Consider the following 24,842-nt stretch of genomic DNA (forward strand, 5'->3'; position numbering starts at 1 on the left):
ACACCAAATTTTAAGAGACATTTGCCACAATTTGTTTATGTTCTCTCTCAAGTTTAGATTGAAACATATGAGCTAAACACTTCAATAAAAGATACCCAGCATGAACAGGGTTAGTACCAGAGGAAAACCAGAGAATACAGTGAGTCTTGAGAAATAACCTGCTTGATGTGGATGTAGTTTTTAAATGTATATAGCTGTGTAGTGTATTAAGCTGTACATAGAACAAATTTATTTTGCCACTTTATATTGCAGTGTGCCAGATAACCATATATATTCAGGATGGAATAGCTGCTCTGTATTTCCCAATATTATAATATTAGACAGCTTGAGCAAAATTTGGGGGAAAATAGGGATTTGCACTAGAAAGTAAAGTGGAAGACTGCAGACTAATTTTTCTTCTGAGATGAAGAGAGGAATTAAAGAAAACACAGGCAAGTTAATGACGATCCCCTGTCCGTTGAACCCTAGATATAATTTCTGATTTTACAGGAAAGCTGCCAGTTCTTAGGGCATATTTAAAACCCCAGACTGGATGTTTTATATGCAGTATGACTAAGGTTAATATTAGTAGAAATCGTCTCAGGCGTATTTCAGGCACTGTCGAAAAATGGCTCGCTAAATGTGGTTCCTCTTTACTTGAAAGATATGCTCATTAAGCACATTATCCTACTCATTCCAGTAAAACAAACACATTAATAATTCTGTTTTACCCCCACTAACACTTCCAGAGACCATGCAGGTATGAAAGTATTATTTATGCTCTTCCCAGCCCCACAGTTCATCAACCGAATGCCTACATTTCAAATTGTTTCCTTTCCTTTGCCGGGAAGAAAGCTCTGGTTAAAGGGATCTGAACCAGCCAAACTACAAATGAAAGCTCAGTTCATCCATCATTACTAAAGATGGGAAAAAAAAAAAGAAGAAAACACACCAGAGCTTGGTTTTCAGATCACAGGGCAGATGTTGAGACATCAGAAAGCCACATTCTTTCTCAGAGAGCCTTGAGGTAAGAGCACAGCAAACAGAGTAATTACCCCATGCAATAACACAGCAAGAGGAGCCCTTCTATTGCAGAGGCAGGTGGGGAATGGCAGCTTCTCCATAACCATGAAAAGGAACTGTTGGAAACTCTACCATCACAAGTCAGACTGATACGAAAACATTTCTGACACACAGGAGAATTCTGACAGCTTCAGGAGAGGTCAAGGAAATCACAAAAGCAGATAGCCTCCTTTTAAAGTGAACCAATGCTTGTAAATTTTGGGGAAGGCTATTTTTGGCTCAAACAAAAAAAATGCTATAAAACCAAACAGTATTTTACTTAAGGGAGCAGAACTTCCCCCTCTTCCTCCTGCCCAGGGGCAGAATGAAGGCAGAGATAAAATCTTTTATACAAGTTACCCATAACCAGCTCTGAAAGGGAAGGAGCAAAACTTAGTTTTTCTGTTGATTTTAAACCAAAAGAGGGTTTTTCACCAAAGGAATCATGGATAAATTTCACTGTGACATAAAATGATATGTGATATGAATATGTGGTAGCAATGGCAAATGTTCTTACCAGTAAAGCTGATGGGCTACTTGGATGCTCTGAAGAGAACGATTCAGCAGGAGTATCACCAGAGGGCTTTCAAGGCTCCACTCAAACTTGAGCACCTTAATAAAGAAAAATTATAATAAAAATAATTTTTATGCTGAATTTGGTGTCTTTTTTTTTTTGTTGTTATAAAACTAATCAGAAAGGACCCAGTGCTTAGTTTGATCAAAGCAATCAGACACATGAGGTTTGCTCTGGCAATGCAATGAGCAGAGAAACTTCAATTCACAAGGACCTACCACCACCTCTAAGGCAGACAGACACCACCCTGGTTCTGTGTTAACATGCATATAAATATGCAGCTTGTCTTCCCCCACATAAAACTATCACTGCTATATTTCATTTTTAATCTGATTATCTGGTTTGGGAAATAAACTTGTTTTAGAACAGAGGTTGTGGAAGGTGAAAGGTCACAGCAGTTTGTGAAGGTTCTGCTGCCTCACAGTAGAGGATTACAGATCATAAACACACATAGAGAGGTTTATCTAGAAAAGCAGATATCACAAACACAGAAAGAAACCCTGAGAAGCTTTGCAGTGTGGATGGTTGGTCACTCATATCCATGGTGTTATGAAGTGAGGGGATAAAGCTTTCAAAAGTTCCTGCTCAGCCCCAGCACAGGACATACTCAATCATTCCAAGTGCTTCAGAAGCAGTGGTGCCAGAACTTGCAAAACATTAATTTCCAGTGAAATGCAACCCTAAAGAGAGAATTCCACACCCAAATGTCCACTTTACTCTGTGATGACAGTAGTTTTCTCAGTATATGTGGTATTAAAAACCCAGTGGTTTGTGGCAACAGCATTTCCTTCCTTGACTGCAATGAAGCCCTGTCACCTGAGCAGAATTTCTCTTGTTCAGATGCACATTTTACTTTTCTTTGTTACTTGAAAATACCTTCATGTGCTATATATGAAAGCCCAATCAGAATGCCAAAACAATTCCATTCTGCTAAGTTGGAAAGAGTCCCTCCCCCAGCCCTGTTTTTAATCCACTCATTGCATCAGTTGGCAAGACTTATTCCTCTTACAATGTCTTGTCCAATCTGAAAGCTTCCAAAGTATTTAATGAAGTTATTGATTTGCACAGACGACTTCCTTGTCTATCAATTTCTTCCTTACCTGAACCAGCTGTGGGAGGTATTCTAACAATTCATCATTTGACACATTTTCTATTTGTTGGACTGCTGCCCTGCGAATATCTTGATCTGGAAAACTAGAGCAAAACAAAGAGGTGTCATTAAGAGCTACCAGGCCACTGCAACCCTCCTGAGCTCTCACTGATATAAGATGTTAGAAAAGATGATTTTCTCTCAAAATTTACCAAGGGAAAAAAAAAAAAATCAATTAATTTGCTTTACTGTAACAAGAAACACACCACAGATGACTTAATTGGATTGACTCTTACAGTCCCACATAGGGGAAAAAAACCCCAAAAAACTGATTTTCAAACACCTTGTTGAATTTGAGCTACCACGTATTGCAATTTCCCAAATCATGAAGCAAATTACAGATCTCTTGCTGCTCTTTCTTACCTGAAATAGGAAATTTCTGAGCCATGTAAACTATTAACAGTCACTTGAACACTTCATTTGTTCTGAGCAACAACATAAAAGCTTGAAATTTCCTGTACAAAAAGGGTTCATTTCAGATAGTTTATTCCCAAATCAGCTCTTCTGTTTTCTGTCATAACACAATCAAAAACACTTTTAAAACAAAAGCAATTTTGAAATTGAAAACATGGTTTGGGTATGTTTAGGATTTTATTATGTGAAATTTGGTAAAAAAATGAACACCTTCCCCAGAAAGGTTCCAAGTCAGTGAAAGAGACAGTTCTGATAAGAAAACATTTGAGAACTCAGTAAAAGCTACATTCTCAACTAATTCTGGCTGAAATCAGGGTGGCTGTAGCCTGGTATAGATTTTGTGATGGACCTCTCATCATAAAAATGATCAAAGAGGAAAACACGGTGTGGCAGCAGTGATAATGCAGGAAAAGAAAGCTGGATATCACAGATGGTAAAAACACTTTTCTTTGAAAGAGAATAAAATTTTAATGTAACCTGATTGATCAAAACTCTCTTAACATTTTCTCCCTTGTAAGAGAAAAAGAAAGTATACAGTGCCTCTTTTAAAATTTGAAAGCCAAAAAGATAATCTTTTAAGCACTTCTTTTGAAAATATAAAAATAATTTCTACCATTTCACATTTTGCAGTTGTGACATTAATCATTAAAGTTTGGACTCGATGGTGTCAGAGGTTTTTTCCAAGCTTAACCATTCCATGGTTTTACACACAGGGAATTTCACATACACAGAAGTTGCCCAGATTGGTTCAAATTTGGCCGTTTTGCTGCGGTTCTGCTTTAACAAGGAAAGGAATGTGCTCTTCTGTGGATGGGTGCTACGTGGGGTCACCCTCATTGTTGTATCAGCACTTGCATGCTCTCCACTGCCATCCCAAGAATATTCTCTGTCTTCTCCTGGAGCAAACTGGAAATGTTCATGGATGATTGAGTTACAGGGGTGCAAGAAGGGTCATCTCTGCCTAAGAGGCAGAAATGTCTTCAAACAGCAGCACAGTCAGTTGGGTGTTGTTCAGAAGAGCTGGTGGGCTTTGATCCAGCCCCTGAGGGCAAGCACCTGCCCCACAAAAGGCAGTGAATCCCTGCCCTCTGAGCTGATATGGCTCTTGGGAGAGAGCTCTGATTTGGCAGTGGAGGCACACCAAAAGAAGTGATGGCTGAAGGACGAGGGTTATCCCCTCAACGCACCCTGAGGAAAGCCCTTTGAAATCAGACCTTTGTCCTCAGCAGGAGATGCCACAGGCCAGCAGTGTCACTGCTTCAAGGGCTCAGCACAAAACCAGACTGCTCCCTTCCCACCCAGCACCTTTTTCCAGTGATACAGAAGGAAAATCCTGAAGTGAAGCAGCGGAGGCAGTACTGTATTTGCAGCAGCGACCGCTTGTTGCTACCAAGATAAAAAGAGAAGAAATTGTAAAGCTAAATGCTCAGCAGTATAATGGCACCTGCTGCTTGAATCTCCAGCTCCTAATTTCAATAAAACCAGCTGAAGCAGAACAGTGTGTACACTTTGAGCAGCAAATTAACTATAGGCCATCTAATAAAAATGGGGATATTTTGATTTTAAGAAAAAAAAAGGTGGAAAGTTGGAGTTGAAAAAAATGGTTTTTAAGGCTGCAGCCATCTGCAACCTGTAACACTTTCCAACACCCTTTAGCAATGCGACTCAGGTCTGGCTTTACTATTTAAAAATTTATTAAAAATACTATTTACTATTTACATTTACTATTTATGTGTCTGTTATGGCACATATTTAATGACGTTCCTAATATGGTTTATAATTCTTTGTATAATGCTGAGAGGGCCTCGATGGGGAGAAGAGGAATGCATTATAAATAAATTATCATCCTAGGCACAGATTAGATCTTTTGCAAGGCTTCTTTTTTTTTTTTTTACTTCTTTATTCTAAGCAACCCATTAGGAATGAGAAGTTGTTACTTTAATATTCACATAGCTATTTAGACCTAAACATATTTGAAGGAGGACTATATATTAAAAATAATAATCCCTTCCATATCATCCTATATTCTAATGATGCAATTGCTCCAAAGGCTTGTGTGCCAGGCATGTGCAGATAATATGGAAATGAGTCTTTTCCTTCCCCTTCTTGCCTAGTTCAACAGGCTACTGAAGAGTGAAATACACTCTACACAGGCACAGGGCCAAGCAGAAAAATGTTATTACTCAGTTACAGCTTGTCCTTACCAACAGCCAAGATCTGAACACACTCAATGCAATGAGGAGAGAAAATCCTATTTTTTTTTCCAGCTAGACAAAGAATGAGAAAATTATTTTTATCCCAAACTTTCTGGAAAATGCAGCAGTTAACGCTTGATTTATTTAGAAATGATTTGATGTAAGTCAAAACCAGGGCTATGTCTAAGTTACCAGAAGCAGTGCCAGGAGGTGTCATTAGGGCAATGACAGGCACTGGGGTGAAATATCAGTTTGCTTCAGGAAACATGGCTCTTGTCATTCTTTTTGAATGAGATTTTGGATTAATTTGTTGGTCTTGGTGACTAAACTGTTTTCTTCAGCTTGTAAATCTTGAGGTCAGCTTGAGGCTTAGTTCAGTCTTTTGAACAGAATGGGCAATTAGAGTATTTTTTTAACTACCTGATAATTTGTAAATCCCAAGATGTAATAGCCATTGCTTTCTTTGTACCTCAGCGTTGTTCAGGGCCACAGGTACAAGTACAATATTGAATTTCTATTTAAATATTATACACAGGCACAATATTTATTTCTGTTTGTTTTCCCCCTTACATTTGTATTTGAGCAAGCATTTAACATCCTCAGAAACACTGGAGTTACAGCAAACTCTTATGAACTTCACCAGTATTACATGGTGCTTATGCTATTCACGCTTGCAGACACCAGTTTATTTTCTAGAAGCCAATAAAAAGGAACAGTTTAGAAGCAGATCTGAGTAAAAAATATCCCTTCACATGCCTGGAAACTATGCCATCTTGTAGTCTGGTACTTAATTAGGGCTGGAAGGGTTTTTTTTTTCTTTTTTTTCCAGTGAATAATCTTGCAAATGTTTGAGTTGCATCAAATCTGATTTTAATAATCCATAAATTAGTCTTGATTAGAGGACAAAATTAATTATTTTTTGACTCTAACTCAATGCAAGAAAAATCACTTCAGGCCTAAGAAAAAAAGCTTTATATTTTGGATATTAGAGGAGAGATGATTTCCAAGGCTTGCTGCAATGAATATGCAGTTATTTATTTACTAATGCTGAAAACTCAAAGCAGAGAAGTGAGACAACTCTATCACAACAAATTCTATATTCTAGTCTTTAAGGGGACACTCCTCAGAAAGAGCTCATCTGTAGCACAGTCTGTCTGTATCAGATCAATTTTTTTAAGTATTTGAACGGACAGAATTCCTGACATGTGGCCTCTGACTATGGCTTCGAAAGGCAGGACCTTTGAGGACTCCTCTTCTTAGCTGCTTCATGGTTGTCACCAAAATATCTGAGAATTTACCTTAAAAAAACCCATCTTAAAATGAAATCTTTTAACAATGCTTGTAAGATTCTTTTATTGCATAGTTTCAAAATGGTAGCTGTCATCCAGGTTTAAGTTTCCACCCACTTGTAGTTGTTTTCTCTTTTTTTTTCCCTCATCAAACAACCTATTGGTCAATAAATAATTGAATAGAACCACTGTGTTGTGGCTCTGGTGTAAATGATTAGAACCCAAGTGCTCCCCATTTATTTGCCTGGCTGCACTGTAATATTTTGCAACTTTCTTTTGGCCAATTTAATTGTTCTCTCTTAAGGCAATGCGTACTCCACAATAGAGATCATGGCTTCTTACATATTTGTTGCAGGTTTACACACAGCAGGAACATCACAGGCTCTACCAAAAAATAAATAATATGTAAATTATAGTTGAGTTTAGTCCTCAGTTACAGGACTTCAAATGTGCCCTTCACAGCTTTTCTCACAATTTGGATTCTCCACAAGTAATGAAACTATTTTCCTCTCATTAAACACTCACCTATTTAAACTCAACACCCTTTTAGCAGTTTTGTTCCTCCCTCTCTGCATGATGCCAGTGATTGACAGCCACCTGTTTTTTAACTCCTAAGTAGATTATTCGATCTCCCTTGGGACTTGAAGATGTTTTTGTAAAAGTTGAATTTTGAGCATAGATTACAATTTGGTTTAGAAATAAGGACAACTTTCAGCCCTTGATTCTTTTCATACACAGCTAGCCAGTCGGGGGCTATTTGTCTAGCTGTACCTTTCAGCTAAATCAGATTCAAACAGACAGCTAAGCACTGCTGAGGTGTCCTGTGGATCTGTGAAATTCTCTTGAGATTTTAGCATCTGCCAGTGGTGAGCTGACTGTAAATGAGAAATAGATGTGCATTTCATTTTTAACAGCTTTACTATTCTAATTTTATTGTGCTGCCTCAAGTAGCCCTATGCTGGAATATATTTGTCAGGTAAGTGAAACTGCTCAGTTCTCAGTTTTCTGGCATGTGATGATCTCTGAAGAGAACAATGTAGCCTTTCACAAGCCATCTTTTAAGGCAGAAGCTTATATCATGCCACTTATTTCTGCATTTCCCTTCACATTTTAAGTTCTGTTGCATTTTCAAAAAAGAAAAACTTCAGTCCATGAAATGCATGTTATTAAGTTTGGCAGAAACAAGGAAAGCTGAGCTAGAAAACCTGTTGGAATAAAGTTACCAACTGAAAACAAAAAACCCTTTTTGTAGTAAAGGGTATCATGTTGTTGATGGATGCTAGTGGGCCAAGAGAGAAAATATGGAAGAAATGTTTAAAAGAATAGACAGGGAAGTTTTGTGAGCCAGTTTAAGTATTTTAAAAACAATTAGACAGGAAGAAGGAGGAAACTACTAGAATAATGACCAAGGTGTATAGTTTTAGCTTACAGACAAGGTAAGCAGGACTTTTTGTTTGTGATTTTTTCATTCCTTTGAAGGCTTCTAAAGAAAACACCCTGTGAGTGTATGAAGGTGAGAAAAGGGCAAGGACTAAAGGAAAGTACAGAAAGACAACAAAAGCCATCAGCAAGAAGGACACCACATTTTCATATTTTTTTTTTATTATTATTTATTTTTTTAAAGAGAAAATTCACTTTTCATTGTGAGAGGTCATGTGAACGCTTCTCAACCCCATGCACTGCAAAGGTCTTGGTGATATTCACTCGCTTTTGCTTTGGCTGATTGATTGGCAGATAGATCTGTGGAATTTACTCACAAAAAAGATACTTTCAGTGCTGCTCTCAGAGATTTTCTACAAGAAATTCTGACTGAAACAACTAAGAATAAGTTTAAGATGTCATGGAGACCATATGGTGAACCATATCCTAGGACAAGAGTAGGAAGAAATTAACAAAAAGAAGTTTCCATTTGAAACCTTTATGATCTAGAAGGTTCTTCCCACCCCAGAGACAAACTTCTCTGTTACATTAAAACTGAAGATGAAACCATGGAAAACATGATTATTCAGATTAAGCTCCCTGACTAGAGTGCACATTTATGCACAGAAAGCATGCAATATTCCACATAGTTGTCTCTTTATCCTATTTCAGCATTCTCCAGTAGTACCCTCATATTTATTTTCAAGAAAGATAAAAATGGTTAAAAGCAGTTAAAAAGAAAATAAAGAATTCATCACATGGCACTGCTTTAAAAGACTTGTCTGTTCCTAGCAATGCATACACATTGCCATCTAAGTTATCACTAAATTTCATGTATATTAAGCATAAGCAGTTTTAAAGCTTTATCAGTAACGTGTTTTGTACATCAAATTAATTGTGAAGTGTTGCTTTGTTCTTATCTTATTTCTTTGCCTAAGCCTGTGTTTGCTCTCCACGTTGATGCATAACTACAGCCAAGCAACAAGATGCAAACAGGCAAGGTATGCTCTGCTTCTCTCTGGTTCTTAAATGCTCTGCTGGGCATTCTGCTGTGAGCTCCGAGAAAACATTTTAAATTCTCCTTTTATTGAAACAATGACAATCTGATTCAACAATTATCAATTTGTTTGGCTTTCAAAGGCATAGGAACAAAATCTGTCCTCATGGTATCACATTCTATTGTAATTATTGGTTAGATATCTGACCCTCTGAAATGCAATAGCCACTCTGCTACGTAAAGTGAGAATCAAGAGCAGTAATGTGACAGTCACAGGCTGAGGGATGCTGTAACCAAAACTGTGTCTGACAGCACTGATTTGGCAAATGGTTTTAAAGGCATGTCCTTTCCTGTGCAGTTGCCCTGATGGAATTAGAATTCAGCAGGAAGTTTCTAGGAAGATTATTAAGCCTAACAGGGAGGTTGCAGCTTCACCTCCACAAATTACTTCAACAAGTTCTCCCTTCAAAATGGATGCAGACATGCACTATGCTGGAAAAAAAAGACATAGCTCTCATGGCTGTTTCCTGATTCTAGCTAAATTTCCTCATTCCCAGCCATGACACCTCCAGGGCTGCAAATGTACTCTAAACAGGCCAGGAAAAAAACCCCAAACAAAACTGAAGAAGACATTTGCTGGTTGGATTAACAAATATGCTTGGACTTTCCTTTGCAGTAATTTGAATAGCAAGATAACCTGACTAAAAATTCCCAATTATGGTTGTCCTAAACATACACAAAACATCATAAATGATGGCATTGCTAACCCTGGCTTTGGCTTCTTTCTGTCATTGAGGAAATTCTCTGAGTAAAGGAGTGTACTGGTGTCATCTCCCTGGCTAGTGTGCCACACAATGTGGGTACAGCTACAGAAAGCTCTAACTCTCTAAAACTTGGCTTTCTACCAAACTCAATAAGCAAAATCAATGGCAAAATGCACAGGACACCAAGAAGCTGCTCTGAGTAGGAGGGACCACCTCTATAACTTTTGCCTTAGGGATGATTTTATATTTCAGGCAACAGCTTATAACCATCCTTCCCTGAAATTAGAGGTAAGAGTGTAAAATCTTTTTCTACACTTCCCCCTCCCATCCTCTCCTTTGCATCTTTATTGATTAAAGAAACATTAATGTTTTTTTAAATTCTCTTTTTTTAAGCATTGGCTTCTAGGGCTCTAGGAATCAATGCACTTGCTCCGAGAACTGGATTCAAGGTTGCAACTGAATTTATCTGTGAAATGTACCATGATTGTGTTTTCCATTTATGAAAAGTTCTTCTTTTCCACTGCATAAATGAGCATGTTATCATTTGCCTGCCTTGAGAGTTGCCTGCAAAGTGGAAGAGCATAAACAAGAGAGACACACTCAAAGAATAAGAAACATCTATTAAAGGGTACGTTTAACTGTGGGGTGAACAAAACAACTTAGAAGTTTCAGAAAGTTGAAAAGAGCTTTCCAGTTCAGGTTCCTGATAATGGGGCTTGATCTGATGGGCTGTGATACCTCTCCTCAAGCTCTGTGATGCTGCTTTGTAACCCAGGCTGTGAGGAAACATCTCCAATGGTTTTCATTTCTCTGTCCTCACCAATGGATGTTTGAGTTTAATCACCAGGACAGATGCTGCTTTCTTTGCTCTGAGAAGGATAATTTAGAGATCCCAAGCCAAGGCTTGCAGAAGTGACTAGAAAAATTTTGAGCACTCTTTCTAAAGAGTGAGCACATGCCTGCAGCAGAGATTCAGGTTCTCCTAAAGGTGCTGGGAACTGAAGTTCCACCAAAGAAAACATCCAGAATCTGGAGTGACTGAAAACTCTTGGTCTCTTTTATGGCATTGATAAATTGTGGTGCATAGAAAGAATACAGCATAGAGCCAAGCTGCAGATCTTGCTTTACTGTAAGCTGAATATTTATGCAGAATTGTGGGAGTCAGCCCTGCTGGGATGCAGGGCCAGAAGAACTTCAGCCTTGATGCCCCAGGTATTAGTTTCAAGCCCTGGGAAACATTTCTTTAGGTTAGAGTGATCTTGAAAGAGCAACACACAATCCCCTAGTGTTATTATGTTAATTAATCCAAATTCTGCTCCCCTATTGGTTACTTGTCTTCTATATATGCTATTGTTTCTAGAATGTACCACCCCAAGACTGTTGTTTCTTCCCTGTTTCTGGTCTTTGGAGCTTGTCCCTTTTCTGTGCATGGTTTATGGGCATTGTCCCTATTTTCATTTCTCATTAAAGTGTTTCTTTTTTGGGCACTCCACTGTACCCACTCCTTTATTTGTGCCTGGGTTGCCCTCAAGTCAGACAACCTTAAGCTTTTATGGATTGTCACAGCCACCCTCAGAATCAATTTTAATTTGGGAAAAAAATCATAGAAGAAAAATGCAAGAGAGCTCTTGCATCAACAACGACAACAAAAATCTGTCTGAGGAAGTCTCTGAGCTGCAGATTACTGAAAGTTGGGAGAGTAGCAGTGTCACTAAATTTGGCCCATTTTCATCATGTTCCCTGGGTAGCTGTTGTTGGTCACGACTGGAGAGAGGATGCTCTAGACTTTTGAGCAGTACTTGTAGACAAAGACCATCTCTCATTCATTTTCCTTACCCAAGGCTTGATAGTGATGGTAACACACACATCCTTAAAATAGACATGAATATATGAAGAGCATTTATTTTATATTCTGCTCGTGTTTTATATGAACTTGGATCTTTCAGCCGTGTCTTAGCAATCAGAAGAAATCAGAGAGCTGTTTCGTGGATGATAGAAGTGAGGAACTGAGTTGATGAGTTGTCAATGCCAAACATAAAACAGGATAGAGTTGAGTGAATGTTCAAAACCAGCTCAGTTAAAGAGCCTGTGATCCAAAGTCAGTGAAGGTAAGGGGGAAGTAAGGTTGGACCCCAGCCAGTGCTACTGTACTTTTTTCAAATGATAGAAAACTGAGAAATAGAGAACTAAGAGAAGAAACCTCAGAAATCCATTTATATGGAAAGTACTCCTCTCCTTCAACCCACTCTCTATATTTGCATATATCCATGTGTCTCTGCAGTTAAATCAGCGACCCAGACATTTTTGAAACCAGGCATCTTTAAGGAAATGTAATCTCTGTGTTTATGAAGGTTAGCTTCCCAGTTGTTCATGTAACAACAAAATATTGTGGATATGAGAGGGGCAGATTTCTTTTTTTAAGAGGATTTGTTCTGTGATCCAGAACTCCTTTCTGCAATATTACCATGAAGCAAAGATACTGGACTGATATTATCTTCTGTGAGAAACTCCAGGGACAAGCCATCTGAGATCCTGATCAGGAGAGAAGTACTTGTTCTTTGGCACAGCTGCAGGTGCCAGCCACTCCCCATGGTGGCATAAGAGACACAAAGTGATGAGATTTTCCTCTCTTTTCCATGCCAGAAATCCTTGTGTGGCCAGAATGAACAATGGGTACGCTGCACCTGACCACACTGAGAAGCTGGGGGACAAACTGAGTAATATTAAATACACTCTGAAGCACCTGAAAGGACTGATATTCTGCACCACACCCTCGTGCAGAGCTGCATCTTCAAAGAACAATCAAGCCCTTCACTTGCAGAAATGCCACCCAGATACAGAAATAGAATCAGGCAAAAGGTCTGATCTAAAAGCCTGGCATGCTCTGACAAACCCTATCGAATTCTCTTTCTACTCTGAAGTCTGGAAGACAACACACTGCCCATATACTCCTTTCTACATGGATCTTCTATAAATTAGAATTGGATCTTAATAATTTAATAATGATAAATAACAATATTATGCTCTAGACTCTGATCTGTCAGGATCTTTGCTTTTTATGCTTACACTTAAAAAGCACATGCCTACAAAACATGTGAAACTGCTAACATTTCAGATGAGAAACCTGGGATACAAGTATTTTTAGGAAATTGCATCCAGAGAAAATAATCAATTTTAGATTATTAAAGATCTATTTTTAATAATATGGCAGTGAGTGTATCAAGTCACAGTATATTTCCCAAGTAAAGCTTTAGAGGAGGTTTATTTTCTTTCCAAAGGTACAGCATGAAACTGAGATTGCAAAACTGGTGCAGCTTGTGCTTACCCAAGACAAGCAACAGCTTGATAAAACAAATTTGCTCAAGCATTTCATCTGCATGTGTAATGTTTTTTACAGGTCACTTGATGCAGAACCCCTCCCAAGTTTTTGGAGGGAATGTAACTGCTGACACAGATTCTGTCCCCTGACATCTCTGTTACATCATGGGTAGGGATATCTCCAGCATCAAGTGGCCTGACAAACAATCATCCCCCAGTGCAAGAAGTGGGGGTGGAACATAAGGCACCACAACAGAATTTATTCAACTGACTTCAAAGTTTCATCCAATCTACTTCAGAAAGATAGCTTACACATGGGACTGTATGTATTTACATAGATTATTGCATGATCTAGAGGCATGTTTCAGTCCTCCTTATCTCCCATTATTCACCTCATGCCTGTAGAGCAGTTTGAAGTTATGGAGTGCTGTGTAAGTGATAAGTATGTGACTGATTACCTGCTACCAGAAACTGCCTGAATCAGTTCTGGAGAATGAAATACTCTTTCCATTATCCTGAAAATCAGGAATCCTTCTCAGCCAAGAAGACATGTCTGGCACACTCAAGGTCATCTCAAGAGCTGGAACTCCATTTTCACTTTGACCCAGAGAGGAACAAAAGCACAGCCAGTGAACCAAACCTGGGTAGTGTGCTGAGCAAACTGGAGCACAGAATTAACCAGCAGGTGATCCTTCTGCTTATCTTCACTTTCCTCCTTGGGTAATTTTCCCTTACCTGAAAGTCAGCAGCCCGAGTGCCTCTAGAGGGTTAGAAAAGCTCCAGCTCCTCAGCAAGGCATACATTTCTGACACAGTGGCTCGATCCCAGCTGGGTGCACTGCCCAGCACCAGAGGAAGGGAGCAGCTTTGATTATTGCAGGAGTAGCGATAAAACCACAAGATTCTTCTCTGTTGCTCTGAGAGTCTGGGAAAGAAGATTAGAAATTCAGTTTGAAATTAAAACCACCTGAAGCTTTGTGTAGCAACAAACTTTATTGTACAGAGGGGCCAAGTCACACAGTACACTGCTTTTCAGCTAAGTACATGTTCTCCTTGGGGTAGGATATCATTTTCTGTAGACCAGCTTTTATAAGAAAAGTGATACTTTTATTCTGGATCTGTCAGCCTTAGGTCATATAAAAATGAAGTGTCAAAAGACACACACACACATACACATATATATATATATACGATTATTTCACATTCCAAGCACTCTTAATTTTCTTATTTTCTTCTCTGCTGTCTCTATTGTTGGAGTTTTTTGTTTGTTTTTACTGGTTGGGGTTTTTTGACAAAGAAGGTACACTTGTCACTGGGTAAATTATTATTACATCCCTCTGCTACAAATCATCTCTAACTTTCCCAAGTAGACACACAACAATGCAAGTCATAGCTTTCATTCTTGTCCTTGCTTTGACTCTTTAATGCAGGTGTTTGTATTTTTAATATATTTGCTTTTAAAATAAAAGGCACATCTATGCACATACACAAAAACATGAGCACAGGTACACACATGCAGAGTGTGATTACCCCTAGTGCTGATATGGCTGTGGAAAAAGGAAGTAAAGCTCCCAGCAATTTTTTAGAAAAGTCTAGCTTGCCATGCTTTACTGTACTCACAAAAAAAAAGAGAAAAAAAAATAAAAATACAGGATGCAATATACCAGACAGAGGTATTAGATATCTAAATGTCATATTGATAAAATGGTCAGTCATCACACTATATTTCACCACAGTGAGAAATGCCTTAGAATAATTTCTGCCTTATATCATCTGATTTGTCAACAATTCAGATGTCTTTGCCTCATGCATATTAAATCTCAGGTTCTGACACATCACAAAACAGGAAAATAAATTTCCCTGGAGAGACAAGCTCAGACAATGGCCTTAATTTGATATCAGAGCCTTCCAAATCAAACTCTGAAAGAGCAAACTGATCCCCAGTTCATACAAATAATGACTCAAATCAAGAAGAACATTGGTTTTCCTGGTCACATTTGACCAATTTTGGTTTGCATCTAGTTAATAGCATAACACAATTGTGACTTTAAACAAAAGCTAAATATTTCAGAATGAGGTGTGAGGGATCTAGTAGAAGGCAGTAAGTAAATAGTTTGCTTCCAGACAAGCATTTAATTATCCAGATGTGCAAACAGCACTCAAAATCCAAGTATTTACATTCTTTCCAAGGTTGTTTTCCTTCTATTTGCAATGTTTTGGGACGTTCTTAGCTGAAAAAAAATCTTAGCCCCACTCTAGCTGTCAAGATTGTGTCATTCACAGCTCATAGAAATGAGATCCTTTGGCTCTGTAGGCACTAGAGAACTTTTTTCCTTTGCGATTTTGAATTGCCAAGTGTTTAGGAGCAGAGAAGCAACAGCACAAAGATGGGCATGTTTTTTCCTGAGTGAATGTTAATTTCTTCCCTTTAGGAGAAGAAACTCATAAATGTATGCAGAAGATGAACTTAACTGTGATACCAATCGTGACTTTCAGTAATCAGTTCAGGAAAAGTGTCATTTCGGTAATGACTTCAAGAAACAACTCCAGAATTCATAGCATGTCTTCTGTGACAATAGAGAGATGCCTTTGTGATCATGCCAAAAAGTCACACACACACAGGAAAAGAGATAAAAGTGGGCCTAAAACTTCACTGCCTGTCTGGTTATCTTGTGCATTTGGGTGACATTCTGCAGGCCAGTTCAGCTAAAGGACCGCTTTTAAATGATAACTTTAAGCAGAGATTTCAACTTTCAAACGGCATCCTCCAAACCAGACAATCTGTTGTTCAGATTAAAGCAGCTAAAGCTTCTACTGAGCTTGCAAAGGGAGATAAGAAATCAATCTTTGTATCATGTTTTCTAAATAACAGATTTCTCCCTCTGACTTTACTCAGAGGTAATTCCATTTTCTTTTTCCATGCTTTAAAGATCAGAGATGAAATGAAAGGGTGGGTGGGGTAGGAGTGCCTTAAGTTTTAATTTAAATTTCTTAGTTGTAACAAGACTTTATATAAACATGTAATAAAACATTTTAGATAGTAAAAATATTTTGCATACATAAGGGCATTTTCTTTGTCTCAATGGGGTTAAGATGATATTTAAACCTCTTTTTGAGATAAAAGTTAAGTTTTTGTTTTTTTAGGTAGTGGTGCATCTAAATTTCCCTCTATATGAGATATATATTAAAATATATAGCCTTCTGCTTAACACAAATAAAACCAAAATACTTTATAACCTAAATAATTCAGTAGTTTTCTATTCAGGATTTGATTAATCCCTTTAGCTAAATGAAGAAAACAGCTTCTCTGAAGGCTTTGTTAGCTGATGTTGTTACATTTTAGGTGGGAGGGGAGAACAGCAAAAAAATGAGTTTAAATGCTTCTGATCTGCTTTTGTTGTTCACATTCAGTACTAAAGGAGAACAAGACAAAAGGCAAAAAGAGGAGAGAGCAGGAAATATATAAAATGCAAATTTCTGTCCCCCAGCTCTGATTTTCACTTTTCTTCTCCCTTCCACGGAGAGACTAGAAAAGACCTCTTCCACTGTTCACCCAACTGGAAGTAGTTCTAATCACACCTCATTCCAACAGGAATCTTGTGACCACTGGTAGCCAAATGAGATCCTTCCCAGGTAAGTGGCAAAAAGGAAAAGGGAAGCTGGAAGAGGAGGAAAAGTAAGATAGAAGGAAAACGATGAATGAAGGAAATAAAGATGGCAGGAACCATCTTTATTTGTCATGGTCCTGGCTTCAAACCAGGCTCCCATCCCTCCTCTGGGACACACTGTGCAAGCAGGCTGCATCAGGTTCAAAGAGCAGCCTTTATCTCAGATGCAGAGTTTTCTGGAGCTTGTATTTCAAACCCAGTAATCCTAAAAGGAATCAGAAGCTCGCATCTGAAATGTTTGCAGAAGTCAGCCAGAGCAGCTGGCAGTAACTAATGAGCTCTCCTCTTGGATCTCTCGTGCCTGGCTCGGTGATGATGCCAAGGATCAGTGCAGGGCTGTGAGTAGCACAAGAGCCTCGTTCACTTCCTTCAGTCCCACTCAACAGCATCTTCATTAACCAACATCCAGGAGATGCTGGCCACAGGGACTGGTGATCTGAGCCACCCAGCAGAAAGAGAAGAGTCTGAGCCACTGGCAAGACCATGTGTCTGGAGCAGATTCACACCCCTGTAACAGGGAGAGGCCCAAGCACCAGCAACCAGCTCGGTGTAGCTGTGGACCTCGAGGGTTTTTATGTCTGGGTGTCAGCAGCTGGGGAGAGCAGGGAGATCTGGGCCCAGCTGCTGGATAGATTAAGCAGAGCTACTGGGAAAATCAATTTTTTGGTACTATATATAAAAATGTATATGTATGTGCATCTATTCCAGCAGCAGACTTGGATCCTGATCCTGCAGAGAGGATTTGCTGTCTATGCTGCCAGTTTTGTGGCAGTGCTGGTCTCACAACACTACAAGATTCAACAGCCTGTAAGAAAGAAAACCATGCAGCTGTCTGATTTTAACCACTCTTTCTTCCTTTTTTACCACTGATTTAAGAACTTTCTGTCTATTCACATATTCCCTCTGCTTTCAGTAGGATGAACTGAAGAATCCTGACAGAGAAAGGTTTCTCCTGTCTTCTGACCACAGACACCCACTTATTTCAAAGTCATATTTGAGGTTTCTGAGCCTAAAGCACCAGCACAGAGTGGTACTGCCACTAAAAAGCTGCCTCCATTTCTCTCTTTTCCTTCATATATGGGAAAAAAAATAAATAAAGAAATCTTCAGCTATCATGGCAATAATGTGTTGGGATACAAACATGCTGCAGTTTTTTAAGGGAAATAAATATCTCATGAATGAGAAAGGTTAAAAGAATTACTCTGATACAGATACAACAAAATTTACAGGCTGACAGATTCCTCTGGATTACAAAGTACCAAAAAATGGAATTGCTTTATTCTACCCCTCCTCTTGATGATTCATTTACAAGACAAGAGAAAAGGAAACAACAACTACAGGAAAACACAGGACTACCACTGCCTTTCCTCAAAGGACCTGAACAGCCTTAACTCCAAACTGGTGACTTTCAGTGGTCTGTTCCCTTCATAATCACACAGAATCCAAAATTGTTGTATTATGGATGTTATAAAATCTATCCTTTGCTGGTCCTTTGTAAAAACTATTCATGAACCTCTTATGCATGAATTTGTGTTTAGCCTTCACAAATATCTGCCTTCACAGCTTTGTCATAGCAGATTTTAAAAGCTCACCACTGATTGTTTAAAGAAGTACTTTATTCCATTTGTTGATAACTGATTTCCTACTTGTTTCATTGAATGTCCTTAAGTTCAAACATTGCAGGATTTGATGAGGCATTTACCTTGTCTATCACCATCATGATTTTACAAAAATTGATTGTAAATGCACAGAAATTCTCTAGTCTTCACTCCAAGCTACAGACTCTCAGCTTTTTTAGCTTCTCTTGGTCAAAGAGCTGCTTAAGCCCTTTCATGATATTTGCTGCCCCTTTCTGCACACTTTCCACATCTACTGTGTCCTTCCCAAACCTTGAAGACAAGAACCATGCAGCATTCTCAGTAAAATGGACATCAAGGTTTTTAGCAGCAGAGAAATGTCATTCACTGTCTTCTTTGACAAATTACTTAGTACTTAGCTAATTTCTTAATGATCTTATTCCTTGCTGAGAATTCTTGGCACAATTTTGCCATGGTAACAGAGGTCACAGGCATTGGGTTTGAGGTTCCCCAAACCATTCCAAAGCATATTTTGCAGGTGGAAATTTCACTCTCACCGTGGCTCTCTATAATAAAATACTGACATCCCATTCCCATTTTGAAACAGAATAATAAAACCTCAAATCACAATTCCTGCTGTTAATAAAAATTATTTTACCTTTCATCTGTCTTTGTAAAAGTTGAGTTAAATATAAAATGCAACAGGAAACTTGTCTCTCCTTTTTTAAAAAAATAAATTAATTTTAAAAAATCCTCAAACCACCAACATAGAAATCAACACAGAAAAATCTTCTTAGCAGATACATCATATCCCACCGAGAGTGCTGAATTAAGTTATTTAGTTATTGCACAACTAATGCACCTTTTGACCTTTGATGGAGGATTAATTCACACAATTAACTGCCATTAGAATAATGGCTCTCTGTAAGCACCTGTGTTCCAAATCCCACTCTGATTATACCCTAAATTATTTTATGTAGTACATAATCCTAATTAGTAGCACAACATTCATATAGCAGAGAATACTAATCTACCTCATTTCAGAGTGTGTTTTGCTCCACTTTATCTACCTTCTGTGAAATCTGAACTTTCTATACTTCTTTCCTTGCTTATAACTTGAAACAGATTTTTCAAAAGCCATTTCACAGCTCTATCTGAAGTCTGAGTGTTTAATAACTAAAGGAAGCTGGTTTCCCTAGAACCTGAAGGTGTTCTTACTAATACTGATACAGATGTACTGCATTACCTGAAAATCCTATGTTTTGAATAAAAAATTAGTTTCTTGCCTCAAAGACATGAAAAGATCTAGTAACAGAAAGGGAAAAACAATCCTTTTGTAAACTGGTAAAATACCCTGCCACCTCCAGGGCCTTATTAGGCCTTGCTGTGATCTATTCTTTCATTTAGAGGTGTCACTTCTCAAATCAGTCAAGCTAGGCTCTTTCAGAGGAAAATTTTGTTTTTAACAAATTGGATACATTTAATTGTGATCGATAAGGTAAGTACAGCACAGCAAGAACCAGCAGGGTCAGGTGGGGACAACTTACAGCAGGAGAGAATGTTTCTGTGAAAGTCTTGCAATGTGCTTCAGGCACTCTGGCGTTGGCTCTACAAGATCACCTCTCCTCTCTTCAGGTTCAGGTTTAATGAACTCCAAGTCAGTTTCTGGGAAGTCAATCTTTATTTAAAAAAAAAAAAAAAAAACAAGAAAAGAAAGGAAATAAAGAAAGATAGAAGGGTTTTAGCAATGTATAATCTCCAATACAAGTGTCAATAAATGTTACCTTGGATTTGTACAGGGAGTATACAATGTGTGACAAAAAGAAGAGGGGATAATTATTTGAGGGTGCTCATTGTATGTAATATATTACTTAAATGTCTTGGTGATAAATTTCATCCACAGAAATCAGTGGAACCTAACATTCCTGGGAGAATTTCATCCACCACATTACAATTTTATTGGAACTGCATAAGATCAAAGGTGAAGCAATTTCTTATCTTTTGCCTCCTCTCTTTTTTTTTTAATGAGACTGTTCTCAAATGGAAAACTTTGATTAATGTAGATTTGTTTTGTTTTTTGAAAAACAAAATGTGTAGTTTGTCACTGCAAGAGATGGAAATTAGATTCCTGATTTCTCTTCTAGATGTTCAATTTATAAATATATTGTACAGCATCTACCAATTTTCCATTCTTACACATGCCTGTCAGAAATTAAGGATAATGTTTTTTAAGATACAGAGAAAATAAACATTCCACCAAAACTACAAAACTTGAGATACTTGATAATCTGAGTAGACTCATCTGGAAATTCAGATTTTTCTTCAAAACTCAGCTCAATTAGCATCCAGCTTTAGTCAATTAATGCACACCAAAATGTCTTATCTATATCTACTTTTTAATATAAGTATTTGATATGCATCACTCTTCGAAAAGTTAACAAATTTATTCCCTACAAAGCACTCAGTTACATCGTAAAACTGGATAACTTTATGGTCTCCTTCAAACCAAGCCTAGGTTTTCTATGAAAATATATATTTATAACATTTCCATCATGTTCACAAATTGTGACACTGCTATACAGCTGGGAGTAACTAAAAACGAGAGGGGGAAGGAATGAGAAATTCTCTTTCATTTCTTTCAGTGGATATAAATTAAAAGCCATTTACTGTCTCAACTTCCCTGAATTATTAATAGGGGGAGCTATTTTAAGGCATGGTCTTTAACTGAACTCCTCAGCCTGGAAAATCCCCATTTGCTCGTCTGTTAAAACAAGGCTATTTTTAGGCCAGGCTCATTTATCTGTATTATCTACTTTTATATTTCATTTTCTGACAGACACTAAGATTTTTAATACAGAAAACAACTGTCTTTGTCCTTGAAATACCCAGCTGCTAACTCAACCTGGAAAGGCGACAAAACTACCGCGCAGACCTGATGTGCATCTTCGAGCGGCTGTAAAGGAAGTAGGATTTTGAGTTTGGGTGGGAACATCCCTTTTTCTTGCACTTTGTTAGAAAACAAGCTTTTTCTTTGCTCTCTGGCTTCCTCACCTGCAGTATGAGTGAGGTTGGTGCCTTGGTGCTGCAGATGCCCGGGGTGATGGCTGCGGTGGGGACTGTGCTGTGCCGCGCCATGCTGAGCAGCGCCGTTCCGCCCATCAGCCTCCTGCAAGAAACACAAGAGAAACGCTGCACTGGGAGCAGGCCTCATTGAAATCCCATAAAATGGAGCTGCAGAGCTTAAAAGACAAGCCAAAGGAGAGCAAACCCTCTATGTGACTAGTTCAAATCTGGCCTCAGCCAGTAGAGGTTGCATCCTGATGGCCTCACTGCCACGGCAGCATCTCTGCATTTGCAGGGTTCATGAAAAAAAAATAAAAATCACTCTGCCAAGATATCCTGAGTCACTTTACCACTGGTTTCATGTGTGACAGGGGTTGCCCTTTAAGCCAGGTGTAAAATAAGGATAATAAATATTTGTCTCAAGATTTAATTTTGAGGGCAAATATGGTAGAGACTGTGAAGCATCGATACCACCGTAAAAGGTGGAGGGCAGCATATTTATTCCACAAAAAGAAGAAACTCATGGCTATCTACTGCATCCATAAGGGATCCTTGCTGATTTTATTTTATACAACTCCCTGTGTAGGTGGCAGGGAGGGGGAAGTATGATATGAGAGTCTCTAAAGAGCTGAAAGAAGTTGGAGTGGATAGTTTGTGCCACATGTGCCACATAGAGTTTTTGGATGGATGAAAGGTTATGGTCTGAGCACTACACATCCACGAAAGTCTTATCAGCAACACAGGCATGCATGTGGTCAGCAGATAAGAAACCCAGCATGATTTGGCAGGTCAGCACAATTTAGTCTAGAGAACCTGAAGAAAATCAGAAAGTTCGGGTGCAAATTCTAAGCGTAACAAACCAATCCAATTTAGATTGCAGCACCTGAATAAAGGAAGATATAATACACTGGGCTTACCCCTTAATTTGTCTATATCTTAATGAGTAGTGAGGTTGGAAATTCAGTTATGTTCAGCATCTCTTCTTTTACTGGCAAATAATTTTCATTAAGATGTCTTTAAACAGTGCTCAGTCAAAACAACTGAGAGAATCACTAGATACTGCAGCAGAAAGAGCCAGCCAGGTAAATGAGGTCTAAATGCCTGCTTTTCACCTGAGAGGAAGATGTTAGAGGTATGAGAGACACCAGATGGACTATTTGATCCCAGCATGAGTTTGCAACATTGCTGTAAAGAGAGTATCTTTTGAATTGCAAATTGAAATAGATTGCTTAAAGTCATCTGAAGAAGATTTAAGAAACTCCCACAAAGTGAGTGTTATAGTCAACATAAATGAGTATAAACCTAATTCAGGACCAATTTTTCTTTATCTTTATTTTTACTTCTCAGGCTGTTTGTGTTGTTAGCACAGACAATTTATTTTATTTTATTTTATTGTGAGAACTGAACTCAGGAGGATTAAAGACAGTTACTTTCTGAAGTTTTTTTTTTGCAGCTGTAGGTGCATTTGCAGGGGAATGGAGGCAGAAAAAGAGCTGTGATATGAACAAGATAGCACTTGGAGGAAAGCAAGTGTGTGATATGAAGTCTCTCTCATTTAGGTAATTGATGTGAATGAGGAAGTGATCAATGGTGATTCAAAGTGGTTTTCCTGTGATGTGTACTCAGATGACCTTTATTAAATGAGTTGCATCTCTTCAACTAATCCTTTGTTGACAAAGATTTACATCATAATTTGAACTAATAGGCAGTTTTGTTAGAAGGGAGAGGAGTAGCTGAGAATAAATGAACATGAAGACTAAATTACCCTTTTGAGCTCTCATTACTGCTAATCACTTACATATTGTGCTCTAAAACTATGGGGGCCTTTAAAAAAAATACATATAGTGGATTTTTTTTCCTGGGAAACCTGTGTAGACAAATATAAGAAATAGTATAGACCTGAGAGGTGCTGAAGATGTGTTTGGGACCTTTCCTGAGCTCATTATTTCAACTCATTTACACCGAGACAGATGTGGCTAAAGACTGTCCAGGAAGACAAAGAAGAATCCTTGAAGCCAGATGGGCTTCTCAGAGATAAAAAAAATGGAAAAGGAAAGCAAAAGTAATGCAAAAAAGCAAAGCAAAACAAGGAATTAATTCACTTCTTCCCATAGGCAGGCAGGTGCTCAGTCATCTCCAGAAGAGCAGGGCCCCATCTCAGGTAAAGTGACTTGAGAAGACAAACACCACCACTGTGAATGTCTCTGCTCTTTTGCCTTTATCCCCCTCACTTTATGCACTGAGGATGATGTCCCGTGGTCTGGAATATCCCTCTGCTTGAATATCCCTCTTGTCCTGGCCATGTCTCCTCCCAGCCTCCCCCAACTTCCTTGCCAGTGTGGCAGCAGCAAAAGCAGAAAAGGCCTTGGCTCTGTGCAAGCCCTGCTCAGCAGTAACAAAACCATCTCCAGGTTATCAACCCTGGGTTTGGCATCCAAAACACAATCCAAAACACAGCATAAATCCAAAACACAGCTCCAGAGCAGCCACTGGGAGAAAATCCATTCTAGCCCAGCCCAAACCAGCACACCCAGCAAACTTTGGGGCACTTACAAGCACAGTCAATATTCCTCAGAACAGCTAGCTTTTGGACACAGAAATGGAACTATTACAGGGGCCAAGTGGATGGGTGAAACAGGGAAAAGATGCATCATTATTTTGATTAAAAGAAGCAGGTGGGAGTGCAGGATCCATTCAGAAAATGAAGGAATGAACATCAAGATCATGATAACCATATCCTTTAGTGAACAGACAGATTATTCTCTGTCCTGCTTGGTTCTGCTGACGAGCCCAGGAAGGTCACTGCCTATTCCATCTACCATTCCAGTTTTTCCATCTCTGAGGTGAGGGTAATGACTTCTTAAAGACTTGTATAATGATTACAGACACAGGAAATGGCTTTCATGTAAGAACTTCTCCACCAGAAGCAGATCAGAAAGTGAATATTCTGTTCTGTGCCTACTGCCATTTATTTATTTTGGAATTACTCAGATTCCCTTTTCTTGTTTATTACTGGAGCTAAAATAAACTTCCCATCTTGCTACAGAAAACAACATTGGTATTTAAAGGCAGCTCAAGTTATCCTAAACTGATAAACTCAGTTTTATGCTCTCAAGTCCCAAGGCAAACTTCCCTCACCACACTCCACAAGAGAAAAGTTTTGCTGCTTGTTCTGTCTGGTTTGGAAATCCCAAAATAAACTGTGGTGGAATCAGTGAAACCAGAGCAATGGGAACTGTGGGGGACATTGCAAGCCCCCAGTTGCCCCAAAATGATGGATTTCCAGTTTGTTAATCAGCTCTGAATCACTAAACTGTTCAGCCCATGACACAAATGCAGTTTCTGATATGGAAGGTTGGAACAAAGGCTTCCAA

General features: G+C 38.6%; 1 protein-coding gene across 3 annotated transcripts in view; it reads right to left on the reverse strand.

The window, feature by feature from the left end:
• Positions 1 to 24,842, reverse strand: part of PIK3C2G (phosphatidylinositol-4-phosphate 3-kinase catalytic subunit type 2 gamma) — a 250,762-nt gene that overhangs the window by 101,608 nt on the left and 124,312 nt on the right. For all 3 annotated transcript variants that reach the window (XM_086885512.1, XM_086885513.1, XM_086885515.1), the window contains 5 exons: positions 21,457 to 21,571; positions 19,953 to 20,083; positions 13,897 to 14,085; positions 2,716 to 2,809; positions 1,559 to 1,653 (listed from right to left, as the gene is read on the reverse strand). In XM_086885512.1, coding sequence (XP_086741638.1) covers positions 1,559 to 1,653; positions 2,716 to 2,809; positions 13,897 to 14,085; positions 19,953 to 20,083; positions 21,457 to 21,571 — 624 coding nt within the window. The remainder of the gene's footprint in view (positions 1 to 1,558; positions 1,654 to 2,715; positions 2,810 to 13,896; positions 14,086 to 19,952; positions 20,084 to 21,456; positions 21,572 to 24,842) is intronic.

This window comes from Cyanistes caeruleus, chromosome 4, assembly GCF_971803275.1.
Source record: "Cyanistes caeruleus chromosome 4, bCyaCae1.hap1.1, whole genome shotgun sequence".
NCBI lineage: Eukaryota > Metazoa > Chordata > Aves > Passeriformes > Paridae > Cyanistes > Cyanistes caeruleus.